This window comes from Globicephala melas, chromosome 20 (assembly GCF_963455315.2).
Source record: "Globicephala melas chromosome 20, mGloMel1.2, whole genome shotgun sequence".
NCBI lineage: Eukaryota > Metazoa > Chordata > Mammalia > Artiodactyla > Delphinidae > Globicephala > Globicephala melas.
Genome location: NC_083333.1, coordinates 20,293,621 through 20,315,497, shown reverse-complemented (window position 1 = coordinate 20,315,497; position 21,877 = coordinate 20,293,621). Strand labels below are relative to the sequence as shown.

Genomic DNA, 21,877 nt, shown 5'->3' with positions numbered 1-21,877 from the left:
CAATTAATATGTCTAGCAACGCTGTCGGTCGGAAGCAGGGGAGGGACTACAACTTCAGAGCTGCGAGGGGTCCCCCGGATCAGCCCCTGCTCGGAGGGGACAGCGGGCAGGAGTCACTGGGCTCCGTCCCCCCTCCCGACTCGGCAGGGTCCAGGCAGGGCTCCCGCTGGCGGGGTGAGGGGCCAGCACCCGCCTTCGAAGACGCCCGAGTGCGGGGCTGTGTCCTCGCCACCACGGCCGGACGAGGGTGCGACGTGCGCGGCGCCCTGTCTCTCCCAGGAGTCATCACACGTTAAACTCTCCCCTTTCTCCGCTTCCAGACACTCTCTGCCAACAGCCTGCCAGCAGGGACCCCCTGGCGGCGGGGGCCGCGTCTGTCTCGCCTCCCGAGAATTTGGGGGATGAGCGAGAGTGGCCCCTCGGTGACCTCGGCGGTCGAAGCTCTCGAAGCGCAGGAGGCCTAGCGGCGGCTAGTCCGGAAGTGGGCCCTCAGCTCCTCCTGTCTGGGCCCGCGTTTCCCAGGCGGCCTCGGGGTGGGCTTCCGGCGCGCAGTGTATTGTGGACCTTATAGTCCCGCGGGGCCCGATCCCCAGCCGGCGCGCCGTCCGGGGCGGCGGCCGGACTACAACTCCCTCCCGCCCGCGCGGTGTCGCGAGGCCGCCCGGCGTGAGGCGTTCGCGAGCGGGGAGTCTCCAAGATGGCCGCGTGGGGAAGGAGGCGTCTTGGCCCGGGCGGCGGCGGCGGCGCCCGAGAGAGGTGAGGCGCGGGCTGCTCTCTGCGGGTGGCTCGGGGCTGGAAGCCGGCGGGGCTCCTCAGGCTGCAGCGCCGTCCCCGCCTCCACCCCGCGGCTCGCCCCGGTCTGCCGCTGGGCGCGCGGGGTCCCGGTCCTGGCCGACGCGGCCTCCGCGGAGGGCTCAGGAAGAGGCGATGGCGGGCTGGGCACGGCCGGGCCGAGGCGGGACCCGCCTGAATGCCGCGGGCCGAGCGGCGCCGGAGACCCCGGTCGCCTGGTCGCGCGCGTGGTCCTCTCAGCCGTAGCGAGGAGTGGCTCCTGGGACGGAGGAAGCAGGGGACGCCTTCCCATCGCGGGCCGATGCGGGGCGGACGGGGTGGTTCGCACGGTCACCGAGGGGCCTCAGCCTTCCGCGCTGTGACTCCGGGCGGGGAGCCGGCCGCTTCCCCCGGGGGTGATCCTTGGGACTTTGGAGGCGTCTCCGCCAGCGCCCCTGCCGTGGAAATCCTTTGCAGCGACCTTTCCTAACGAACGGTGCGTGAGTAGGGCAGGGAGCCGGGAGCTTGTTTCTAACAAGATAGATCTCGATTTGAAAGACTCATTTCTAGAAGATAAGACTGGAGTCGTCGTTTTCGTGTTTCGTGTTGAATTTACAGTTTTTGCTTCTGAGGAACAGTTTCAGCTAGTAGAAGAAGCCACTAGAACCTGTTCAGGCCCCAGAAGTTTGGGAAAGGATGTGTATTCGTGGAGTCATCCGGTTTGCACTGTCCTGACCATTCTGTTACGAGTGGGCTGGTGCGGTAGATATAGGTCAGCAGGATCTCCGGGTTTGCTTTTGGGTTTTTTTGGTGAGGATTGTTGAACAGAAAAATTCTCTTTCTTTTCTCTTCCCCCTTTCTCCCCTCCCGCCCCGCTCTCTTTTTCTCTCGACTATTCTGCGTTATTCTCTCTCTTTGATTGCATCACATACTCATTGTGGTCGCCTTCCTGTTTGGTTAGCTGTGCTGATAGACCCCTCCAGCTTGCATTTTATTCTCGAGCTCGGAGTTATCCAGCCTTGTCCCTGCCGCACCTCCTCTTGGAGAAGCAGCAGTGAATGGCCAGCAAGTATTTTTGTTTTTCCACCTCCCACCTGGTTATTTCTTAGATCAGACCATACAAAGTTAAAGAAGAGAACTCGATGGTTTCCAGATGGCCTGAAAAACTGGCAAACATTTTCAAGATCTTTAATGCAAACATTAATCCTTTAGTAATAGGGAATAACTGGTTTAGAAGACTCAGTTGCAGAGAGAGCAGCATTCCTCCTTACTGGGTAAAAACAGCAGAAGGGGCCAAATGAGGACGCCCCAGACACCATACAGGGGCCGTGCCAGCAAAAGTTACAATTTTACTGATCTAAGAAATTGGATATTGGGTTTTTTTCCTCTTTGGTTTAAGACAAGTGTTAATTCGAAACTGAGTTTGCAAACCAGGATCCCAAAGGCTGAAACTAGTCCTTGACTGTGATCCTTAGTTTTTAAGAGAATTTAAGTTAGTTGCCAGTGGTTATAAATGGAAATAGTTCACATAAAACTCCTCTGGAAAAGCTGCGTGGTGGCTCTTTTTGGTCAGGGCAGGTGCTCATCATTCCTCACCTGCCAGCTTGACTCATTACAGTTACCTGCCTGGTCTCCTTAGGTGTTCAGGTTGCACCCTTTGGCCTGAACGGCAGGCTCTGCTTGCACATGCGTATGTCGTGTGTCAGCCAGGAATGGGGCGTCTGGTTTTGTGGTTTGGGGGGCACCATCTGTCATCCTTCCAGATAACCGGGAGTGGCTGGGGGTACCCCTTTGTTTGCCTCTGCCGTGAGGCCCTAGCTGGGCTCTTTTGGAGGAGTGTTTGCCTGGGCTGTTTCCCAGAGATCCTCCACGCTGAGTAGGGGATGGAAACCTAGCCTGGGCACACCTCCATTCCTGCTCAGTGGGTGGGAAGACTTCCGGGTGGGGCAGGCTGGATTAATTGATTGCCCACACCATAGATTGAGGCCCAAGCATACCTAGTGGCTCCTGTGACCGAAGTAGGCTGATTATGGTGTTCTGAAATGACTTTGTTCCATGGCATGTTTGTGCTGACTCAGATTTCAGCTCCACGCTGTAAGACCACTTTCCCGGGTTGCTGCACACACTTGGTTGCAATCTGCTTTATGCTGACACCCAAGGAAACGTCGTCTAATTTGGGGCATTGGCTGGAGCAGAGCAACGCTCTGGGCAGACTTTCCAGATTTCCCTGTGGCTGCAAACTCTGAAGCCTGCATTGTATTTGAAGGCCCTGCTTGGTGCCAGACCTTCCGCAGGAGTTACTGTTGTCAGCTGTGTGTTAATGATGGTCCAGTTTAGAATACATAGTGTGTGAATTCTTGCTTTACCTGGTTCTTGAGTCTAGAGCTGTGTTAATTCAGTGTCCACTAGTCACTTGCAGCAATTAAATTTAAATTAATTAAAATTAAATAAAGTGAAAAATTCAGCTCCTCAGTCACACTATTTACATTTCAAGTGCTTGGTAGCAACACATGGCTCGTGGCTAATGTATTGCACAGCGCAGATAGAGAACAGAAAGCTCAGCGCTGGTCTAGACCAAAATAGGAGAGGCGTGGAAATAGCAAAATGAGAGCTGCTTGCGCGCTGAGTTTTCTCCTCAGTCCACTAGATCTAGGGAACCCACAGTGTTTGTAATGAAGAACATCAGACCCTGAGCTGTAACCTGAATTCTTGTCCAAAACTCCGCACACTGGCAGCAAGCACAGCAAACAGATTGCCACTTGTCCTGTCGGCCTCTTTGAGACAAACTTGCCCGTCTGGGAAGGCGCGGTGCAGGTGTCTGTGTGTTCTGCCGCTTGGTGCCAACCTGGGCCAGCTCACAGAGTCGCCGCTCTGTCCCATGTGGGCTGCCTGTCCTCCTCCTGAAGGGCCCCCGAGTGTCCCTAGTTCTCTGTGACTGTTGAATGTGAGTGCAGCCTGTGAGGATGCATGGGATCTGATTCTGATCACGATGTGAGGCAGCAGCACTGTCTAAAGGCCTGGAGCGTTCAGAGGGCCGGGCTCTGGCTTTAGGGTGAAACCACTTTTTGTGGCCTTTCCCCTCCCCGGCTTATGCGGGTGTCTGCTCCAGCATCTCTAGGCAGCCAGTTCTGTGGGGTTACTTCCACATCTTCTGTGCTACGCTTTATTCCCGGGGACTGAGCCGTCCTCTTTGACAGCTTTGCTGTAATCTTTGAATTGGATGGATGTGGTTCTGGCTGGCTGGTGGAGGGTTTAGTTCCCAGAACAGGTGGACCACGAGCCACGTGGGCAGGTGGCTGACATTCCCAGGGCGATGTTCCCCTCATTCTGACCTGGTCGTTTCCTTTAGAGCTGAGGGCCTCCAGGGGATTTGGATGTTTTCTTTCTCTTGAGTTTCTTTCCTCCTGGTCTGTATGAGTCGTGCCAGTGCAGCATCTGCGCCCAGGTCCGCGGGTGTGCAGGCCTGAGGGTGTGGGTCCCGCTCAGCTGGCTGCCAGAAGGTTCTGATCCTGGAAGTTGGATGTTGTGGGTTAGGGTCTGCTGGGGTTCGTCCTCTGGGGTGAATCTCCATTTTCCTTGATTCGTTCAAGCCGTCGGGGTTCCAATGGCAGTAACTCGTGCCTCTATAGTTCAGTCCTTCAGGCCTGACTTTCTGAAGGAGGGAGGGTGGTCTTGTGTCCTGAACCGGGCCTCTCTGCACTGCCTCCTGGGCAGTCTCGGCCATTCTGCTCAGGGCTGTCCACTAGGGCAGCCATTGGTCACTTGCGGCTGTCAAGCATTGGAAATGTGGCTGGTGTGTCTGAGGAACTGAATTTTTTTTTTTTTTTGGCTGTGTTGGGTCCTCGTTTCTGTGCGAGGACTTTCTCTAGTTGTGGCAAGCGAGGGCTACTCTTCGCGGTGCGGTGCGCGGGCCTCTCACTGTCGCAGCCTCTCTCGTTGCGGAGCACAAGCTCCAGACGCGCAGGCTCAGTAGTTGTGGCTCACCAGCCTAGTTGCTCCGCGGCATGTGGGATCTTCCCGGACCAGGGCTTGAACCCGTGTCCCCTGCATTGGCAGGCGGACTCTCAACCACTGCGCCCCCAGGGAAGCCCAGGAACTGGATTTTCAATTTCACTCCATTTTACTTAAGTTTAAACAGTGCTCGGGCCTTGCGCTGGGTGGCGCCTTGCAGCTGTCACCTTGTGTGCGTGCCCGGCCCAGCCCATCTCACCCCGTCTGCACTCTGCGAGCTGGGGCCTTTGCATCGTTTGACACGACGGAAGCTGGCTCAGAGCAGCAAGGGGGTTTGTCCTTGGACACAAAGCCAGTGAGTGACTGAGAGGAACTCTTGGTGCGCCGTGGTCTTGTCCCCAAAGCAGAGCTGCCGGTCCCTGGAGCACCACGGGGAGCCTGTTCCCTGGCACGTGGCTTCCTCTGAAACAATGAGAACGTCAGGTGCCAGTTTGGAAACGTCCTCAGTATTTGGAGCTACAAGCCTGTGCCTTTCAGTCCTAACTGGCCTTTGAATCCACAGCATAGGAGTTTACTGCTTTCCTTGGCTCCCAAGGAAGTGATTTGGGGTTTGCCAGAAGTGGGTTTCCCTAGACCAGGGATGCAGGGGTGGCACCAGGCAGCATGTCACAGCTGGTCACGTGACCCTGTGCTTATTGGGTGGAAAGCAACCTGATGCATGGACCGAGTTTACTTTTCAGCCACAGGTGCTCTTAATTACTGTTAATTGTTTTTCGTCTTCTGTCAGTCCTTTCAAACGTACTTCCTCTAAGTCTGTTGGGAACCTGTCACATTCAGGCCCAGGGTGGGGTGGGGCAGAGCAGACTGCGATGAAAACAGTCACTGCCCTCAAGGAGCTTGGCATCACCTCCTCCTCTGTTTGAGCTGAGACTGTGAGCCCAGGGCCGCTCCAGGAAGGGGCCTTAAGGCAGGTGTTTGGGTCGGTTCTTCTGGTTCCAGCATGACCAGAAAAGGTGGTGGGTTGCAGGGCCAGTGCCCACTGGAGCAGGAGGGGGGCCCCCTCTCCTCGGCTGGGAGGGCCTGCCCTGTCTGGTCTCTTCCACCCCAAGGGATACAGAGCTATTGGACAGGATTTTTCTTTTTATGAAAAAATTATAATTAATTTTCCCATTACAAAAGAAACATGTTTTTTTTTTCCTTTTGAAAAATACAGAAAACTAAAATTTAAAAGTTACCTGTTGGGCCACCATCCAGAGAAACCATTATTGGCCTTTTTTTATGCAGAGCATCTTTGATGCTTCCCACCAGATACTTTGTCTTGGAATTTTAAAAATTATATGTTAAATCCATCAAAAGTATGTCTTTACCATATGAAAAGTTATAAACTTGCTACCATATGTACGACCTTGGGAACACGAGGCTAAATGAAGGAATCAGCTCCAAAGCCCACGTGCCACGTGATGCGTTCCTGCAGAACGCCCAGAAGAGGCAGATCCGCAGTCAGGAAGTAGGTTGGTGATCGCCATGGACGGAGGTCAGGGGAGAATGGGGAGTGACGGGTTACTTTTTGAGGTGAGGAAGATGTTCTAAAATGGATCGTGGTGTTGGTTGCACAACTCAGTGAAAAGTGTCGAGCCAGTGACTTGTGCAGTTTAAATGGGTGAATCTATCACAATTAAGCTGTCATTTAGGAAGCACAAGTCAAAACTACCCTGAGATGCCACCTCATACCACTAGGATAGCTACTATGGAAAAAACAAAAGTGTTGGCCAGGATATGGAGAAAAGGGAACCCTTGTGCAGTGTTGGTGGGAATGTACATTAGTACAGCCACTGTGGGAAAGTGTGGAGGTTCCTCAAAAAATTAAAAATAGAACTACCACATGATCCAGCAATCCCACTTCTAGGTATGTATCCAAAATAATTAAAAGCAGGGACTAAAACAGATATTTTTACACCCGTGTTCACAGCAGCATCGTTCACAATAGCTAGAAGGTGGAAGCAACCTACCGACCGATGGATGGATAACGAAATGTGGTCTATACACACAGGGAATATTACTCAGCGTTAAAAAGGAAGGAAATTGACACTTGCTACAACGTGGATGAACCCTGAGGACATTATGCTAAGTGAAAGAAGCCAGCCACAAAAAAAAGATACTGTGTGACTCCACTTACATGAGGTCCCTCCCTGAGCAGTCAAATTCATAGAGACAGAATGTAGAAGGGGGGGGGGTGGGTGGGAGTTGTGGTTTAATGGGGACAGAGTTTTAGTTTGTAAGACGAAAAAGTTCTGGAGATTGGTTGCCCAACAGTGTCTAAGTGTACTTAACCTTACTGAACTGGACACATAACACAAAATTTACAGATAGTAAATTTTGTGTTATGTGTATTTTACCATAATTTAGAAAACAATTAATAAACCAAGTGCTAGCATCTCCCTGGCCCACACTTCCCTCCCGAGCGCAGGCAGCAGCCACCTTCCTCCTGAGTCCTCCATCGTCTCTGTGACAGCACGTGCTTGGTTCTGCATGCTCCTGAGCCGTGTGTGTGTGTGTGTGAGAGTGTGAGTGTGTGTGTGTGAGAGAGAGAGAGAGAGAGGGAGGGAGGCGTTCACGGGTGTGGTGCACCCACTTCCCCCTCAGGGTCGGGAGGGACTGGGCGGCTGTGCCTCCACGGCTTTCCCTCCCTTGGCTGAGTCACGCTCTCTTTCTCTCTGCTCTCGAGTCTTCTGCTCTCACCAGGAGTGCTGCTTTGAACATTCTTGTGCACCCCTGACTTTTGGAGCTGTCTCCCGACTTTGTGGGTCCCATGTCTGAGGCTCCTGTAATCCCAGGTTCCTTCAAGACTGGCTTCGAGATGGCGTGGGATCCCCTGGGCCGGATTCTGTGCTGGCAAAATGAGGTTTGTTCTGTGGGCTCTTCGTGGTGGCTGCCACGTTCCCCAGGATTCCTTTGAGGACTGTCTCCTGGGTGCTGCTGGAACCGATTCTGACGAGGAGAGGAGGAGACTGACCCCAGCTGGAGGCAGGTTCACAAGCCCCCAGGGGGAGCCCGTGACGCTGACCCGCAGCAGCGCCTGCAGCAGCCCCTGTGGCCCGGCAGGCTGTGCTCTTCTGTGCAGGCCAGTTCCGTACTGTAAGCTCCATGGAACCTGCCAAATTCGAAGAGTTCTAAAGTCATTTGGTAAGAAGGGGCCCCTTTTCTTTCTGGAGCCCCTCCATTCCCCTCCTCAGAGACAGTCGTAACTCTTGGGTCTTTGTATATCAGCCCAGAGACATCTGTGCATCTAAAAGCAAACGTACACTTTCTCAGAAAGGCGCTGAAGATCACAGGCGACAAACACTGGTCTGTACTTGACTTTTTCACTTTAAAGACCTCTTTCCATTATCGATGCGCTCTGTTTTTTCAACGTGAACCCTTTTTACTATGCTCTCTTGCTGGTCACTTCACACCTGCAACAAAATGCAAAAATATAGTCGCTTAGGAAGCCCAGGACTCAAAGGATCCCAATTGGCTATTAGTTGTTGGGTTTTTTTCATCTGCTTTTGTGTACAGGGTTCAAGTTGGGGGTTGGCTGGTGGTGCTCTGAGATGGTTCACGGCAAACTTCTGACTGGGTTCTTTCCTTAATTGGGTTACTTTTGACCCAGAAACAAAGCAGGCCGCATGCAGTGGGCGCTGGGGTAGCCGGGCAGAGGCGGCCATGGCTCACTCTCGAGTCCTCAGCCACCTGGCTTGAGAAGCAGCAGTCCCTGTCAACTGCAGGACTGAATCTGGTGGTCCAGGCAGCCTTTGAAACTACATTTGCAGGGCAGAGGCTTCCCCGGCCCCCCCAGCAGGTGGGGCTGTGGGTGCTGACCGCAGGGTGGGTCCTCTGACAGAGGGGGCGCCTGCTGGTGGGTCTGGGTCTGTTTTGGACCCTGTGCTGCTTCCCTTCCCTGCACACTGTGTGGAGTCCTGGAAACCTGCTGCTTTATGTGTCACGGTCCATCCTTTCCTGAGCAGGTAAAGCAGGTTTGGCCTCTAGAGCAGAACTGGTGGTGAGCTCAGGGCGGTGTGCCCGCTGGGCTGGCTGGCTCCTGAGCCTGCTGTGTCGGAAGGCGCCGGGGAGGGTTCTCCGCGCTGTGGAAGGCTGGTCACTGGTTGGCGGTGACGGACAGGAGTGGGGTGACCGGCCCAGCATAAGACTGGGGCTCCAGGCGGCTTTGGTGGGTGAGCACGCCATCCACACACCCTCAGCTGTGCAGTCCCGACTGCCCGTGTCCACTGGTAGTTGCTCCCGTGCCATCAGGGCTGAGCCAGCAGCCTGGAGGGACTTGGGGGCACAGCCACCAACCTGTGGAGATGGGCTCGCCCAGCACACTGTGGGAGGAAGCAGGAGCCCGCCCCAGGGGTGGGCGGCAGAGGCGAGGGTGGGGCAGACGGGAAAGGAAGGCCTGGGTGAGCGCCAGGTGAGGGTGGGGTCTGCCCACTGACGTGTCCCCGAGATGCTGGGGCTTCAACTGGTGCTTCCTTGTTGGGCCTGTTTTGTCACTGCACTCAGCTAGGTTAGGGTTTGGGCAAGAATGTTCTCTAATCCCGGCCTTGACACCCGCGCCTCGCTCTGAGCGTTCCAGAGGGACTGTGTGGCCGGAAAGCTCACCTTGGACGCCGACAGGGAGGCATCGTCCCCTGGCCTCACTCTGACGGTCAGCGGGGCGGCACAGACCCTCCATTTTCCCGTGCTTCTCTCCCTGGGCCTGTCTTGGCTGATGAACTTGCCAGAGCTGCTCCTGCCGGGAGTGAGGCCCTGCCTCTTAAGTTTGCTTGTCTGCTAAGGTGCCTTGTAAGGTGCTGGATCCCACCTGGGAGCCTGTCTCCATTCTGAGTTAAAACCAAATGGGGAGGGGGACTTCCTTGGCGGTGCAGTGGCTAAGACTCCATGCTTCTGATGCAGGGGGCACGGGTTCAGTCCCTGGTTGGGGAGCTAAGATCCCACATGCCGTGCAGCACGGCTCCCCCAAAAATCCCCCTGGGAGCACAAAAGGGCGGGCACCGGTGGCCGGCTCTCCCTCGCCTGTCTTTCCTCCCAGGAGTTTACCCCAACAGTCCGGTCTCCACTGCCTTGAACGCGTAACAGCTTTCCTCTTTGAAGGAAATGCTGACCCTGGAGGTTCTGGGGTGACCTCGTTCCACAAGCCTTCCCTGGTACCTACGCGCGCGGCCCCTTGTGCAGCCGCTGACCAGGCAGCTCCGAGCCCCGCTCCCAGTGGCCGCCTGGTGTGCTCAGGGCAGGCGCCTCTCCTCTGGGGACGGCATCTCTGCAGAGCAGCAGCCTCTAACCAGCTCTTCTTTTTCCCCACCCCTTCCTCCTAAGGGTGAGCCTGTCGGCCACAGACTGTTACATTGTGCATGAGATCTACAACGGGGAGAACGCCCAAGACCAGTTTGAGTATGAGCTGGAGCAGGCCCTGGAAGCCCAGTACAAGTACATCGTGATCGAGCCCACACGCATCGGTGACGAGACAGCCCGCTGGATCACTGTGGGCAACTGCCTACACAAGACCACCGTGCTGGCGGGCACCGCCTGCCTCTTCACCCCGCTGGCGCTGCCCCTGGAGTACTCCCACTACATCTCCCTGCCTGCGGGCGTGCTGAGCCTGGCGTGCTGCACCCTCTACGGCATCTCCTGGCAGTTCGACCCCTGCTGTAAGTACCAGGTGGAGTACGACGCCTACAAACTGTCCCGACTGCCCCTGCACACACTCACCTCCTCCACCCCGGTGGTGCTGGTCCGGAAGGACGACTTGCACAGAAAGAGACTGCACAACACGATAGCGCTGGCGGCGCTGGTGTACTGTGTAAGGAAGATTTACGAGCTCTGCGCCGTATGATCGGGGCAGCGTAGGGGGAGCAGGCAGCCCGGCCCGCGAGGTGGCAGAAGGAGCCCGGGAAGGCGTCTGGCTGCACGCTGGTTATTTTAAAGAAATAACAGATCACAAGTGTACCAGGGGTTTTTTCAGCTCATCACACTAAGATGTGGATTCCCGTAACCCACGGGGGCCTGAGGTTGTGGAAGGCCGACCAGGCAGCAGGATGTGATGGAAGCAACGCTACTGAGGGGATGTGAACGCGCTTGGGGGGTCGTTAAGTATGTTGTTTAACTGTACCATCCAGAGCCAACCAGAAGCTATTGACCATTAAAATTATAAGAATTTCAACTCCAGGTGTCTGCTCTCTCCGTGACGGTCCTGGTGGGAGCATGCAGGTGGCAGGAGGGGCACCACCTGTAGTGCGAACAGGCCTCTGGACAGGCAGGCCCAGCCCCTCCCAGAGCAGCCTCATGCCTTGGTCCAAGGCAGCGCAGCTCAGTGCTGCTCAGGGGTGTGGCAGGACAGGTAGGTGGCGAGGCCTGGCAGTCACTGGGTCTCCATTGGGCTCACCTGGAGAGCTGGGGCCTGGGACCTCTTGTCCAGATTCTGATTTAGGAGAACACAAACTAACATCTGTATTTTTTTTAAAGCACTGAAGCTGTCCTGAGTTCAACCTGCTGCCCCCCTCGTGTTCCACAGAAAAGGGGGCCATGCCGGCCCGAGACTCTGCTCGGTCATCCCTAAGGGGCACTTTTCTAAGCGGCAACCAGACTGATGTTCACGTGGTTTTAAAGGCTCCCTCAGGAAGATCAGACACCAGAGAGTAACAAGGGGTGCTGGGAAGGTGTCAAAAGGGTGTATGTGGGTGATGGGGCCATCTGTTCACAGGAGGAGAGCCAGAGATTTTAGAAGAGTGAGAAACGTTGACTTAATTCCAAGGGCCTGGAAATGCTGGTCCCTCAGTTGGGTGCTGGGTGGCAAATGGTCTGGAACAAGGGTAAACTGGCAGTGATCCTAAACAGACCTATCTTGACCGTGCAGTGCCCACCACCCTCCTGAGCCTGCTGGGTGGGACTGGGAGGTGTTTCTGTAATAAATAGGCCAGATTTGGAAAGGGAGCCTGTGATCTGCCTGCAGATCAGATTCATGGGTAAGGCAGCTGGAGACGGACCAGCTGTGGCCACCTTGGGGCAGCTGAGCAGAAGCTGTCACCAGAAACAAGCCAGGTGCAGATAGGCGGCTCCAGCACACGGAACAATGGGACACGTCGAGAAGCCAGCCACATGCTGACTGTTGGCCGCGCTGAACAAGATGCTGGGGGACCCCGTGAACGGCGTGAAGGCGGCAGCAGCCTTCTCCCCAAGCCCCCAGCGCTAGGTGAGTCAAATACAAGAACTGGGTCAGATGACAGGAAGTCTTCTGATCTCAAGACCCGAATTCAAAGGAGGCGTGGTTCTGCCTGCCCTCAGGGATCACAGCTCCACAGCTCAACCCTTTACTTCATGTCCTAGAGTTTAGATCCAGCTGCATTTTACCCCTCCCCCCGGAGGAAGCCTGTCCTCCTCCAGCAGGACAGGCTGGGGGTCTGCGAGAGAGGCATGACTCCCTCCCCACCCCCGCCATGAGGCAAGAATCCAGTACAGTCCACGCAAACACACCTGTCCCTGTGGAGCAGCGGTGCTGCCGCGCCACCTGCCCGGACAGGCACTAGCAATGCTTGGGTTTCTGCTCCTTCCTGGCCCGGGAGGCCATGAGGCTGAAGAAGAGCCTGGGAGCCAGAGTGCGCAGGTAAACAGCCAGGGAAGGCGCCACATCGGCCAGGACCACATCCTTCTTTTTCTTCCCCACGGCAGCCAGCACGTCTCGGGCCACCTGCGAGGGGCTTCGGCCCTGGGCCGTGGTCTTGTCCATCACTGAAATGAAACGAGAGACTCACTGAGCTCGGGTTCATGCCGAGTGAGGTCAGTCTTCAGTATATACGACCAACACCCACACGTCAAGTGGTTTAGTTTTAAACTTATTTTCTGAAAGAAAATGAAAACGACCACAGAATCATCAGGTAGCTTTGCATAGAAGAAAAGCGACACCAGGGCCTAACCTCCGTACTTGGACCCGTCGGCCGTGACGGCGTTGAGGGAGAGGTTGGTGTGGATGTATCCGGGGCTGACGACGGTCACCTCGATGTCATGCTGCTCCACCTCGGCCCGCAGACAGTCGAAGAAGGCCTGGGTCGCGTGTTTGGAGGCCGCGTCTGCAAAGGTCGGTGGCCAGAGAGGCAGGTGAGTGAGGGGTGGGGACGCATTCGTTCCCTGAGTCAGAGGCGCCCAGCCTGGGCCCTGGACAGGCGCAGGGGTGTCAGGTCTCCTGCTCTCGTGTGGTTCAGGGAAAACAACTGTACACGATACACTGACCTACAGGTACGCTCACACACAACATGACACAGCGCACATGGTCAAACGTGAACCACTGGGGATGTATAGGAAGGGTGCCCATAGGGTGTTCTTTGTACTGTTCCTGCAAGGTTTAAGTGTGAAATTAATCTAAATTAAAAGTTTAAAAAAAAAAACAATGCCTACTGGGTAAAATATTCAAATAGTTCAGGAGGAAATAAAGTAACCAAGTGAAAGTCCTCCTCGTGCCTTCCAGTACGGTTCCCCAGAGGGAGCCAGGCTGCCGGTTTCTCAGCATTCATTTCTCACATCAACCAGGTACCTACACGGGGTGCGACACAGAAGTCATATTTGTGCGGACACGGCCTCACGCTGTGCCTGTTTCCGTGTCATTCCTGCACGTAGCTCTCTCCAGCGGGGGACAGACGGGGCAGCTGCCATGCCCCTCGTGGTCACAGGCCACACTGCAACAGTGCGTCCAGGGAGGCTCCCTGCACGTGCAGGAGCGTGTGTACAAACCCACATCTGGCCTTCTCACGTCTTTTGCCTGACGGCTTCCACAGGATGGCCTTTCATCTGGAAGAGCTGTCTGGGCCCCCTCCGCTCCCCAGCAACAGCCTCTCTGCACAGCGTCAGGTGCTCTGAGGGGACAGCGGAACCCTCCGATGGCACTCCTGGGAAACAGCATCTCCACTGACGGTTTCCGGATTTGGAGCCCACACGTTTGAGCCTGAGGAAAGCGCATCCATCAGCCACGTAACTGTAGGTCCTGTGAGCAGCCCAGCAGCGTCCAGACTCTGCAGAGCCTCTGGAGGGCGGCCTGGCCGAACGAACGCTCTGCGGGTGGGTGGCTCGAGACACGCTCCCACCAGCCGTGATTCCAGAGGCACGGCCCAGGCCGAGGCCCGAGAGGACCCCCGGTCTCCACGCCTCTCGGGCTGCATGTAGGTCCTCGGCCAGGCTGTGCTAACCTAAAGGCCGTGACTGTGGTCCCCAGGGCCCCACGCGCTCTACACACATCCTGGATCCTCCCACTCGGCCTCACAACAGCCCCGAGAAGTACCCGAAGCCACCCCCACTTCACGAGTGGGGAGACTGCTGCCCGCTGGGTTGGCCGACATGCCCAGGAGGCACCGCCTCGTCCGGCCTGGTGGTTATAAAGCACCCAGAACAACCAAGTGTGACCTACACAGTCACAGCCAAGGGGAGGACAAACCTCAGTGGAACTAAATCCAAGTGAAGTGTGGAAATAATTCAGTACAAGAACACTTTACAAAGAACTCCTTTACCCTGTATACCCTTTTCCCTATTATTGCCTCATCTGCTCTGTCACATGTGATGCCTGCATATCTATTCCTCAGGAGGCTGTCCTGTGCCAGCGAAGTGAAACAGAGAACTGGCACAGGGATAACCGCCCCAGAAACAAGCACGATACGGCGGGTGTCTCACGTTGTCTTGAGCACGGCCGCGGAGGGGGCAGTGCGGGCTCAGACGAGTCCCACGGCTGACCCAGACACACAGCCAGCACCAGGAGGACCAGGAGGATGGCTGCGCTGCGTTCGGGCTGACAGGTGGTTCCCAGTCGTCCAGCTGGGTGTGCGTGGCCGTCCTTTCACGGTGTGGAGGCAGCTTCACCCCTCCCCTCCCTTCCCGTGGCTACGTTGAGCATCTGGAGAGGGGGAGACTGTTACAGCTGAGTGTTTCCTTGCAGACGGTGGAGCAAAGAATGCAGTTCCCAGGACAGTTTGTGAAATCACCTTTCAAATCCTTTAACAAAAGTAGAATCTGCTTGCTGGTGCTCGTGATGGCGCAGTCTCAACATTCTGTCGTAGCCACTCACGCAGGGAGGTGAGAGTTGGGACGGAAGTCAAGCTGGCAGCGTTAATTTTTTGGTCCTATGTCCACTTTTTGGAACTAATCTTACTGAAACCCTCCCATGAGAGCCCAGAGATAAAAATGCTGAAGGATGCTGTACACAGCACATCACTGCTACTGGTCACCGACTGAAGGGAGGACGCAAATCCTCACGTGTCACGAAAACTACTAAGGAAATTATGCCACATCCATTCGATTAATGACTGTATATCCACTTAAAGGAACTAGGTAAATCCACATGTGCTGATGCAGAAAGACACTGTCAAATGGAATGAGCGAATCACAAAGCTACATATAACGTGCCCCAGTTTTGCACATTTGATCCCATGTAGAAGAATTCTGGAGGCACATGCGGTAAAGTGGCGGTGGGGCAGCACCTGTGGGCCGACACTCGGGGGGCACAGCATGGGGGCCACAGGTGGCACGAGGAGCAGAGCTGGGGCTGAGCCCAGGCCTCTGCTCAGGAGCACACGCTGATGACGTCCCTGCACGTTCCGTGCTGAGTGTTTCTCTAACGTCTGAATTCTGGACAGTGAACGTGTTGTTTTTATAACAGGGAGAAAACAGTAAAGGGAACGTGGGAAGGAGAAGGAAGTACTCACACGCAGATCGGAAGGGAACGCTGATTTTGCCCTGGATACTGCTGATGGCGACAACGTGGCCCTGGCGCCTTCTGATCATAGAGGGCAGGAGCGCTGTGGGGAGAGGGGAGAGGTCACTGCAGCTTATGCTGAGAGCCTGGGTGGGGGGTGGGGGACTGTTTACTGGAACTCTTAGCCCCCTGCGCCCAGGAGGGGAGGGAAGGCCTCTCCCTGGAGTGAGAACCGTGGCTGGACGTCAGAACGCCCCACTCTGTAGGTGTGCAGACACAGTGGAAAGACGTGGAGCCAACACTGTGCAGATGAGGCTGTTGCTGAGGAAAACATCTCGATGTAAGACCATAAAGCAGTGGAAGAAAATGCAAATATAAGCCCAGAAAAGCCAACACCCAGGCTGTAAGGACACCACTGACTCCAGGGTCAAAGGGATGGGACAGGCCAGGTCTAGGAAGAAGGAACCAAGGGAAATACAAAGAATGCCGACGTACCTGTGCTCGTCTTCCTTTTCACCCAAGACCATTACCTTTCGTCAGAGCAACCGGACCAAAGTAGTTTGTCTCCATGACTCTCTTGTCCACGTCCAGGCTGGTGTCCACAATGGTGCCGCGGTAGCTGATCCCGGCGTTGTTGATGAGCACATCCACATAGCCAAAGCACTGCAGGATCTCTGCAGCGGCCCCCACTATGGCCCCAGGGTCCGTGAGGTCAAAGGTCACCATGGAAGGCTTGTGAGTCTGCACCTGGGCAAGAACAACAGAAGCCAAACGTAGCTTCAGAGCGACGGGCGTGGGAGCCACAGGCCCTGCTTCTCAGTGCTGGGAGGGCCTGGCTGTGAAGGGACAGGTCACAACACTTCTCCTCTGAAGGATGTGACCTGGAGGAGCCTGCCAACCCTGCTCATACCTCACTTGGGCAGCCTTTCTCCTTAACTGACTGTAAATGCCATGGGGCAGGGGTCACGTATGATGGCAGCATGGCTCCCCTTGCCACCCTGTGCCAGCCTGGCGCTGACCTGTCCTACGTCACAGAGCTGCTATCCTCAGGCCAAATCAGTTTCATTCTTCAGTCACAAAACATTGTTTGTTTGTTTGTTTGCGGTACACGGGCCTCTCACTGCTGTGGCCTCTCCCGTTGCGGAGCACAGGCTCCAGACACACAGGCTCCAGACACGCAGGCTCAGCGACCATGGCCCAGCGGCTCCGCGGCATGTGGGATCCTCCCGGACCGGGGCACGAACCCGCGTCCCCTGCATCGGCAGGCGGACTCCCAACCACTGGGCCACAAGGGAAGCCCCACAAAACATTTTTATATGCCCCTATATGCTCAACACTGGGGACATGGCAGAAAGCAAGACAGACGTGCTTCTGTCTTCCTAAAGCACGCAGTCTTGTGGGGGAGACAGACAAATTCTGTAATTGAAGAGAATGACTAGCCAAGCAGTCTAACTCAGGGGCTGTCGCAGAATCTAAGAAGCTGAGGGAGGGGATGGAGTCAGAGGGAGCACGGAGACGGAAGTGCCTGGAGCCCTCCCTCTGCCTGGACAGCTGCACTGGCGGCAACTCTCTGGAGTGAAATGACGTCGTGACTCTGAAGTCTGTTTGAACGCTTGAAGCTTCCAGGGTAGTGCTCGGCTGGCAAAGTATAGACAATTTTGGCCAATTTCAACCATTAGCTCCATGGTGGCCCCACCCCTGTGGTGGGCAGCTGTGGGAAAGGCAACCCACATTTCTCTTGCAGCTTGAAGGAGCCAAGGTAGACAATAAGGACCTTGTCTTCCACATATCAGGACTGCATTCTGATGGTGGATGCTGTTCTGATCGCCGAGCTGCAGCATGGAAGCAGCCTGCACTCTTTTAACCACCACCTGCTGAAGTGGCTTCCAGTAGGTTTCATGGAGTTGCACTTGGCCTTCTGGTATTCAAAAATGTAGATAAATCCCCAGAAAAACATTCCTCAGGAAGCCCAGACAATGAACTGACTAAAACAACTGTCTTAAAGATGTTCAAAGTGCTAAAGGAAGATGTGGACAAAGCCAGGAAACTCATGTATAACAAAATGAGAATATCACTAGAAACAGAAATTATTAAAAAATTCTGGAGCTCAAAAGTACAATAACTGAAATGAAAAATACACTACAGGGGTCCAAAGGCAGATCTGGGCAAGGAGAAGAGAGAATCCATGAACCTGAAGAGGGGACAACTGAAATTCTCAAATCCGAGAACAAGAAAAATGAAGAAAAGTGAGCAGAGCCTAAGGGATCTGTGGGACACCACCAAGTGGACCAACACACTCCTAGTAGGAATCTGAGGAGGAGAGAGAGAGAAAGGGGCAGAGAAAACACTGGAAGAAATAACTGCTGAAAAAGTCCCAAATTTAATGAAGGACATGAATCTACACATCCAAGAAATTCAACACCAAGTAGGATAAACTCAGAGGCCCGCACTATGACACATCACCATCACAGCCAAGTGACAGAGAATCTGAAAACTGCAAGAGAAAAACTACTCCTCACATAAAAGAAATCCTTACTATCAGCTGATTTCTCATTAGAAACCTTGGAGGCCTGAAGACAGTGGGTTGATATATTCAAAGTGCTGAAAGAAGAAAAATGTCAACAAAGAATTCTATATCTGTGTTCTATAATGTCAAAAATGAGGGAGAAATTAAAGTTCCCATATAAATAAAAGCTGAGGGAGTTTGTTACCACTAGACATGCCCTGCAAGAAATGCTAAATGAGGTCCTTCAGGTTTGAAATGAAAGGAAGCTATACAGTGTAACTCAAAGCCATTTGAAGAAATAAAGATCTCCAGGAAAATAAATACATGGGGAATTATAAAAGCTAGTAGTATTGTAACTTTGGATTGTAACTCTACTCTTTATTTTCTACATAATTTGACAAATGCATTTTAAAACTTATTAATCTATGTTACTGGGCAAACAATGTATAAAGATGTAATCTATGACATGAATAGCAGAAATGGGGGAGGACAGAGTGGAGTTTCTGTGTGCTATTGACATTAAGTTGGTATAAGTTCTAATTAGATTGTTACAACTTCAGGATATTCAATGTAATCTCCATGATAATCACATAGGAAACAGCTATAAAATATACATGTAAGGAAATGAGAAGGGAATCAAAGCATTTCACTCAAAAAAAATCAACTAAACACAAGAGAGTAATGCAGGAAATGAGGGACAAAAAAGCTACAAGACATATAGAAAAAAAATAGCGAAACGGCAGAAGTCCCTCCTAAATAGTAATTACTTTAAATGTAAATAGTTTAAACCCTTTAATCAAAAGACTGATTGGCAATTAAAAAAAAAAAAACACCTAACTATATGATGTCTTTTTTTTTTTTTTTTTTTTTGCGGTACACGGGCCTCTCACTGTTGTGGCCTCTCCCGTTGCGGAGCACAGGTTCTGGACACGCAGGCTCAGCGGCCATGGCTCATGGGTCCAGGTGCTCCACGGCATGTGGGATCTTCCCGGACCGGGGCACGAACCCGGCAGGCGGACTCTCAACCACTGTGCCACTAGGGAAGCCCCTCAATAACATATCTTTAATATATCTTTGCATCTTAGGAAAACAGAGCAAACTAAACTCAAAGCTAGCAGAGGAAGGAAAGCAGATTAGAAAGAAGATAAACAAAATATAGGGGACTTCCCTGGTGGTCCAGTGGTTAAGACTCCACACTCCCAATGCAGGGGGCCCGGGTTCGATCCCTGGTCAGGGAACTAGATCCCACATGCTGCAACTAAAGATTCCACACACGGCAATAAAGATGCCGAGTGCCTCAACTAAAGACTCGGCGCAGCCAAATAAATAAATAAATAAAATATTTAAAAACAAAGATATATATAGAGAGAATAGAAAACAAAGAAAATGAATGAAATCACAAGTTGGTGTTCTGAAAAGATCAACAAAATTGAGAAACCGTTAGCTAGACCAAAGAAAAAAGAAAAGGTGCAAGTAACTAAAATTAGAACTGAAAGTGGGACCTTACATAGATAAAGAAGATTATAAAAGAATACTACGAACAACTGTATGCCAACAAATTAGATAACCTGGAAGAAATGGACAAATTCCTGGAAACACACAAATTACCTAAACTGAGTCAAGAAGAAACAAAATCTCAGCAGACATGTGACGGGTAGAAATTGAATCAGTAACCTAAAACCTCCCAACAAAAAGTATCCTGAACCAGATTCACTGGTGAATTTTATCAAATTTTAAAGAAGAATTAACACCAATACTTATACTCTTCCAAAAAACTGAAGAGGAGGGACTTCCCTTGTGGTCCAGTGGTTAAGAATCTGCCTTCCAGTGCAGGGGCCGCGGTCTGATCCCTAGTCAGGGAACTAAGATCCCACATGCCACGGAGCAACTAAGCCTGCACACTCTGGAGCCCGTGCAATGCAACAACAGATCCGCATTTACACAACTAAGGTCTGGCGCAGCCTAATAAATAAATAAATATTTAGAAAACAAAAAAACAAAACAAACCCGAAGAGGAGAAAACACTGATTCATTCTGTGAGGCCAGCATTACTCTGATACCAAGGCCAGATAAAGACACCACAAAAAAATTACAGACCAAACTCCTTTATGGATATCGATGCTAAAAGCCTCAACAGAATACTAACCAATCAAATTCAACAGCATATTAAGAGGATTATTCATCATGAACAGGCTAAATTTATCCTAGCAAGGCAAGGGTAGTTTACCGTGAGGAAATCAATCAGTGTAACCCACCACATTAATAGAACGAAGGGGGAAGGGCCACGTAAGCATCTCAATTGATGCAGAAAAGAGATCTGACATAATCCAACACCCTTTCATGATAAAAACTCTCAGAAAACCAGGAACAGAGGGGAAATTCCCCCAAGGTATTTATGAAAAACTTACAACTAACATCACGTCCAGTGGTGTAAGACTGAAAGTGTTCCACTGTGCTCCAGAACAAGACAAGGATGTCTGCTTTCACTGCAGCTATTCAGCAGAGCTTGTTCTAATCGGAGCCGTTAGACAAGAAAAAGGATAAAAGGCACCTCAACTGGAAAGGAAATGTTAAATGTCATCTTAACTTAAAATGTTAAAAGTCATTGCCAGCCTCCCGGCTACCACGGCCAAGAGGTGAACAGGTATTAGCGGAGACATGGGGGAGGAAGAAGGCACTCACAGAGGGGCCTCCCTAAACTCGCGGCACTGCGGAAGTGGTGGATTTGAGCCCAGCTGGCCGACCAGGGCTGCACCTCTTCCCCACGAAAACCACCCCTGGGCTCACCTCGGTAGCCCGGGAAGCAGCAAGTTCTCGCGTGAGCTCCTCCAGGGCCTCAGCGTTCCGGCCGCAGAGCACCAGCTTGGCACCGGCAGCGTGGAAAACTCTGGCACATTCTAGAGGAAGAAGCAAGCAGCGTGGCAGCTGGGGAGGCCCAGGCCTTCACCATCAGCTCAGCTCCCAGCTCCCCAGCCCCAGACCATAGGGCTACTTGTTCCCCAGCCATCGGCACCGGCCCGCCGTGGAAGGCTGGGGGGCAGGGTTAGGGACCCGGCACAGGGAGCTCTGCTGTCACCACTGCAGAGCCCACGTTCGGGGCTGTGACAGACGTCCACAGGCAGGAGGAAGGCAGCAGCTGGGGGACAGACTGTTAGGTACCAGGCTCAGAACTTTCCAGCATAACCTTTAGCTCTGATCCACCCTGCGAGCAGTATCCCCACTTTCATGGCGAGGAGCTCAGTGAGGCAAGGGATGTGCCCGACGGTCAGGCAGCGCCAGCTCGGGGATGCCGTCACCTCAACGCAGCAGGCACGTACCTGCCGGGGCTGCTTCTGTGGTTCTGTGGACACACAGGGGACACAGGACTCTGGTGAGAGGGGCAGAGAGGCTCCCCCGAGGCCTGAAGCCTGCAGGCTGTTCCTCCCGAGAGTACACAGGCCCGAGGGATCGTGGACACACGCAGCGGGGACAGGACGTGGGGAGGCTGACAGCCTTGTGAGGAGGTTAAAGAGCTAAAGTATGCCGAGCGCCCGCGCAGCAGGGCGGCATTAAGGGTGGCGTCAGTTTTTTTTGGCTGCGTTGGGTCTTCGTTGCTGCGCGCGGGCTTTCTGTAGTTGTGGCGAGCGGGGGCTACTCTTCATTGCGGTGCACGGGCTTCTCATGGCGGTGGCTTCTCTTGGTGCGGAGCACGGGCTCCAGTAGTTGTGGCACGCGGGCTCAGTAGCTGTGGCTCTCGGGCTTAGTTGCTCCACGGCACGTGGGATCTTCCCGGACCAGAGCCTGAATGCGTGTCCCCTGCATCGGCAGGAGGGTTCTGCGCCGCCAGGGAAGTCCAAGGGTGGCATCATTTTAAAAGGTTCCCTCCTGCTGGGGGTTCCTCTGAGTCACTACAGCATCCAGGTGACAAATGATGAAGGCCATGGCCGGGGAGTCCAGAACTA

At 53.6% G+C, this 21,877-nt stretch overlaps 2 protein-coding genes across 8 annotated transcripts in view; one reads left to right on the top strand and one right to left on the bottom strand.

The window, feature by feature from the left end:
- Positions 1 to 641: 641 nt before the first annotated feature.
- On the top strand, positions 642 to 10,921 carry TMEM11 (transmembrane protein 11). 3 transcript variants are annotated; one of them, XM_060291055.1, is made up of 3 exons: positions 696 to 756; positions 6,692 to 7,624; positions 10,078 to 10,921. In XM_060291055.1, the coding sequence occupies exons 2-3, from the start codon at positions 7,620 to 7,622 to the stop codon at positions 10,592 to 10,594; spliced, it is 522 nt and encodes a 173-aa protein (XP_060147038.1). In that variant the 5' UTR covers positions 696 to 756; positions 6,692 to 7,619; the 3' UTR covers positions 10,595 to 10,921. The 3 variants fall into 3 exon arrangements, with proteins under 3 accessions (XP_030716984.1, XP_060147038.1, XP_030716985.1); XM_030861124.2 differs by lacking the exon at positions 6,692 to 7,624 and having other exon boundaries at positions 642 to 756; XM_030861125.3 differs by lacking the exon at positions 696 to 756 and having other exon boundaries at positions 6,110 to 7,624.
- DHRS7B (dehydrogenase/reductase 7B) overlaps positions 5,815 to 21,877 on the bottom strand; it is a 38,814-nt gene continuing 22,751 nt past the window's right edge. Inside the window, exons 3-8 of one of the 5 annotated variants that reach the window (XM_060291051.2) lie at positions 20,724 to 20,833; positions 15,961 to 16,177; positions 15,441 to 15,533; positions 12,680 to 12,824; positions 12,232 to 12,486; positions 5,815 to 8,174 (exon numbers count right to left, since the gene is read on the bottom strand). In XM_060291051.2, the coding sequence (XP_060147034.1) occupies positions 8,147 to 8,174; positions 12,232 to 12,486; positions 12,680 to 12,824; positions 15,441 to 15,533; positions 15,961 to 16,177; positions 20,724 to 20,833 (848 nt within the window). In that variant the 3' untranslated portion in view covers positions 5,815 to 8,146. Of the gene's footprint in view, positions 8,175 to 10,541; positions 10,672 to 11,973; positions 12,487 to 12,671; positions 12,825 to 15,440; positions 15,534 to 15,960; positions 16,178 to 20,723; positions 20,834 to 21,877 lie in introns of those variants that run through there. The other 4 variants (XM_060291053.2, XM_060291054.1, XM_060291050.1 and 1 more) reach the window with 4 other exon arrangements.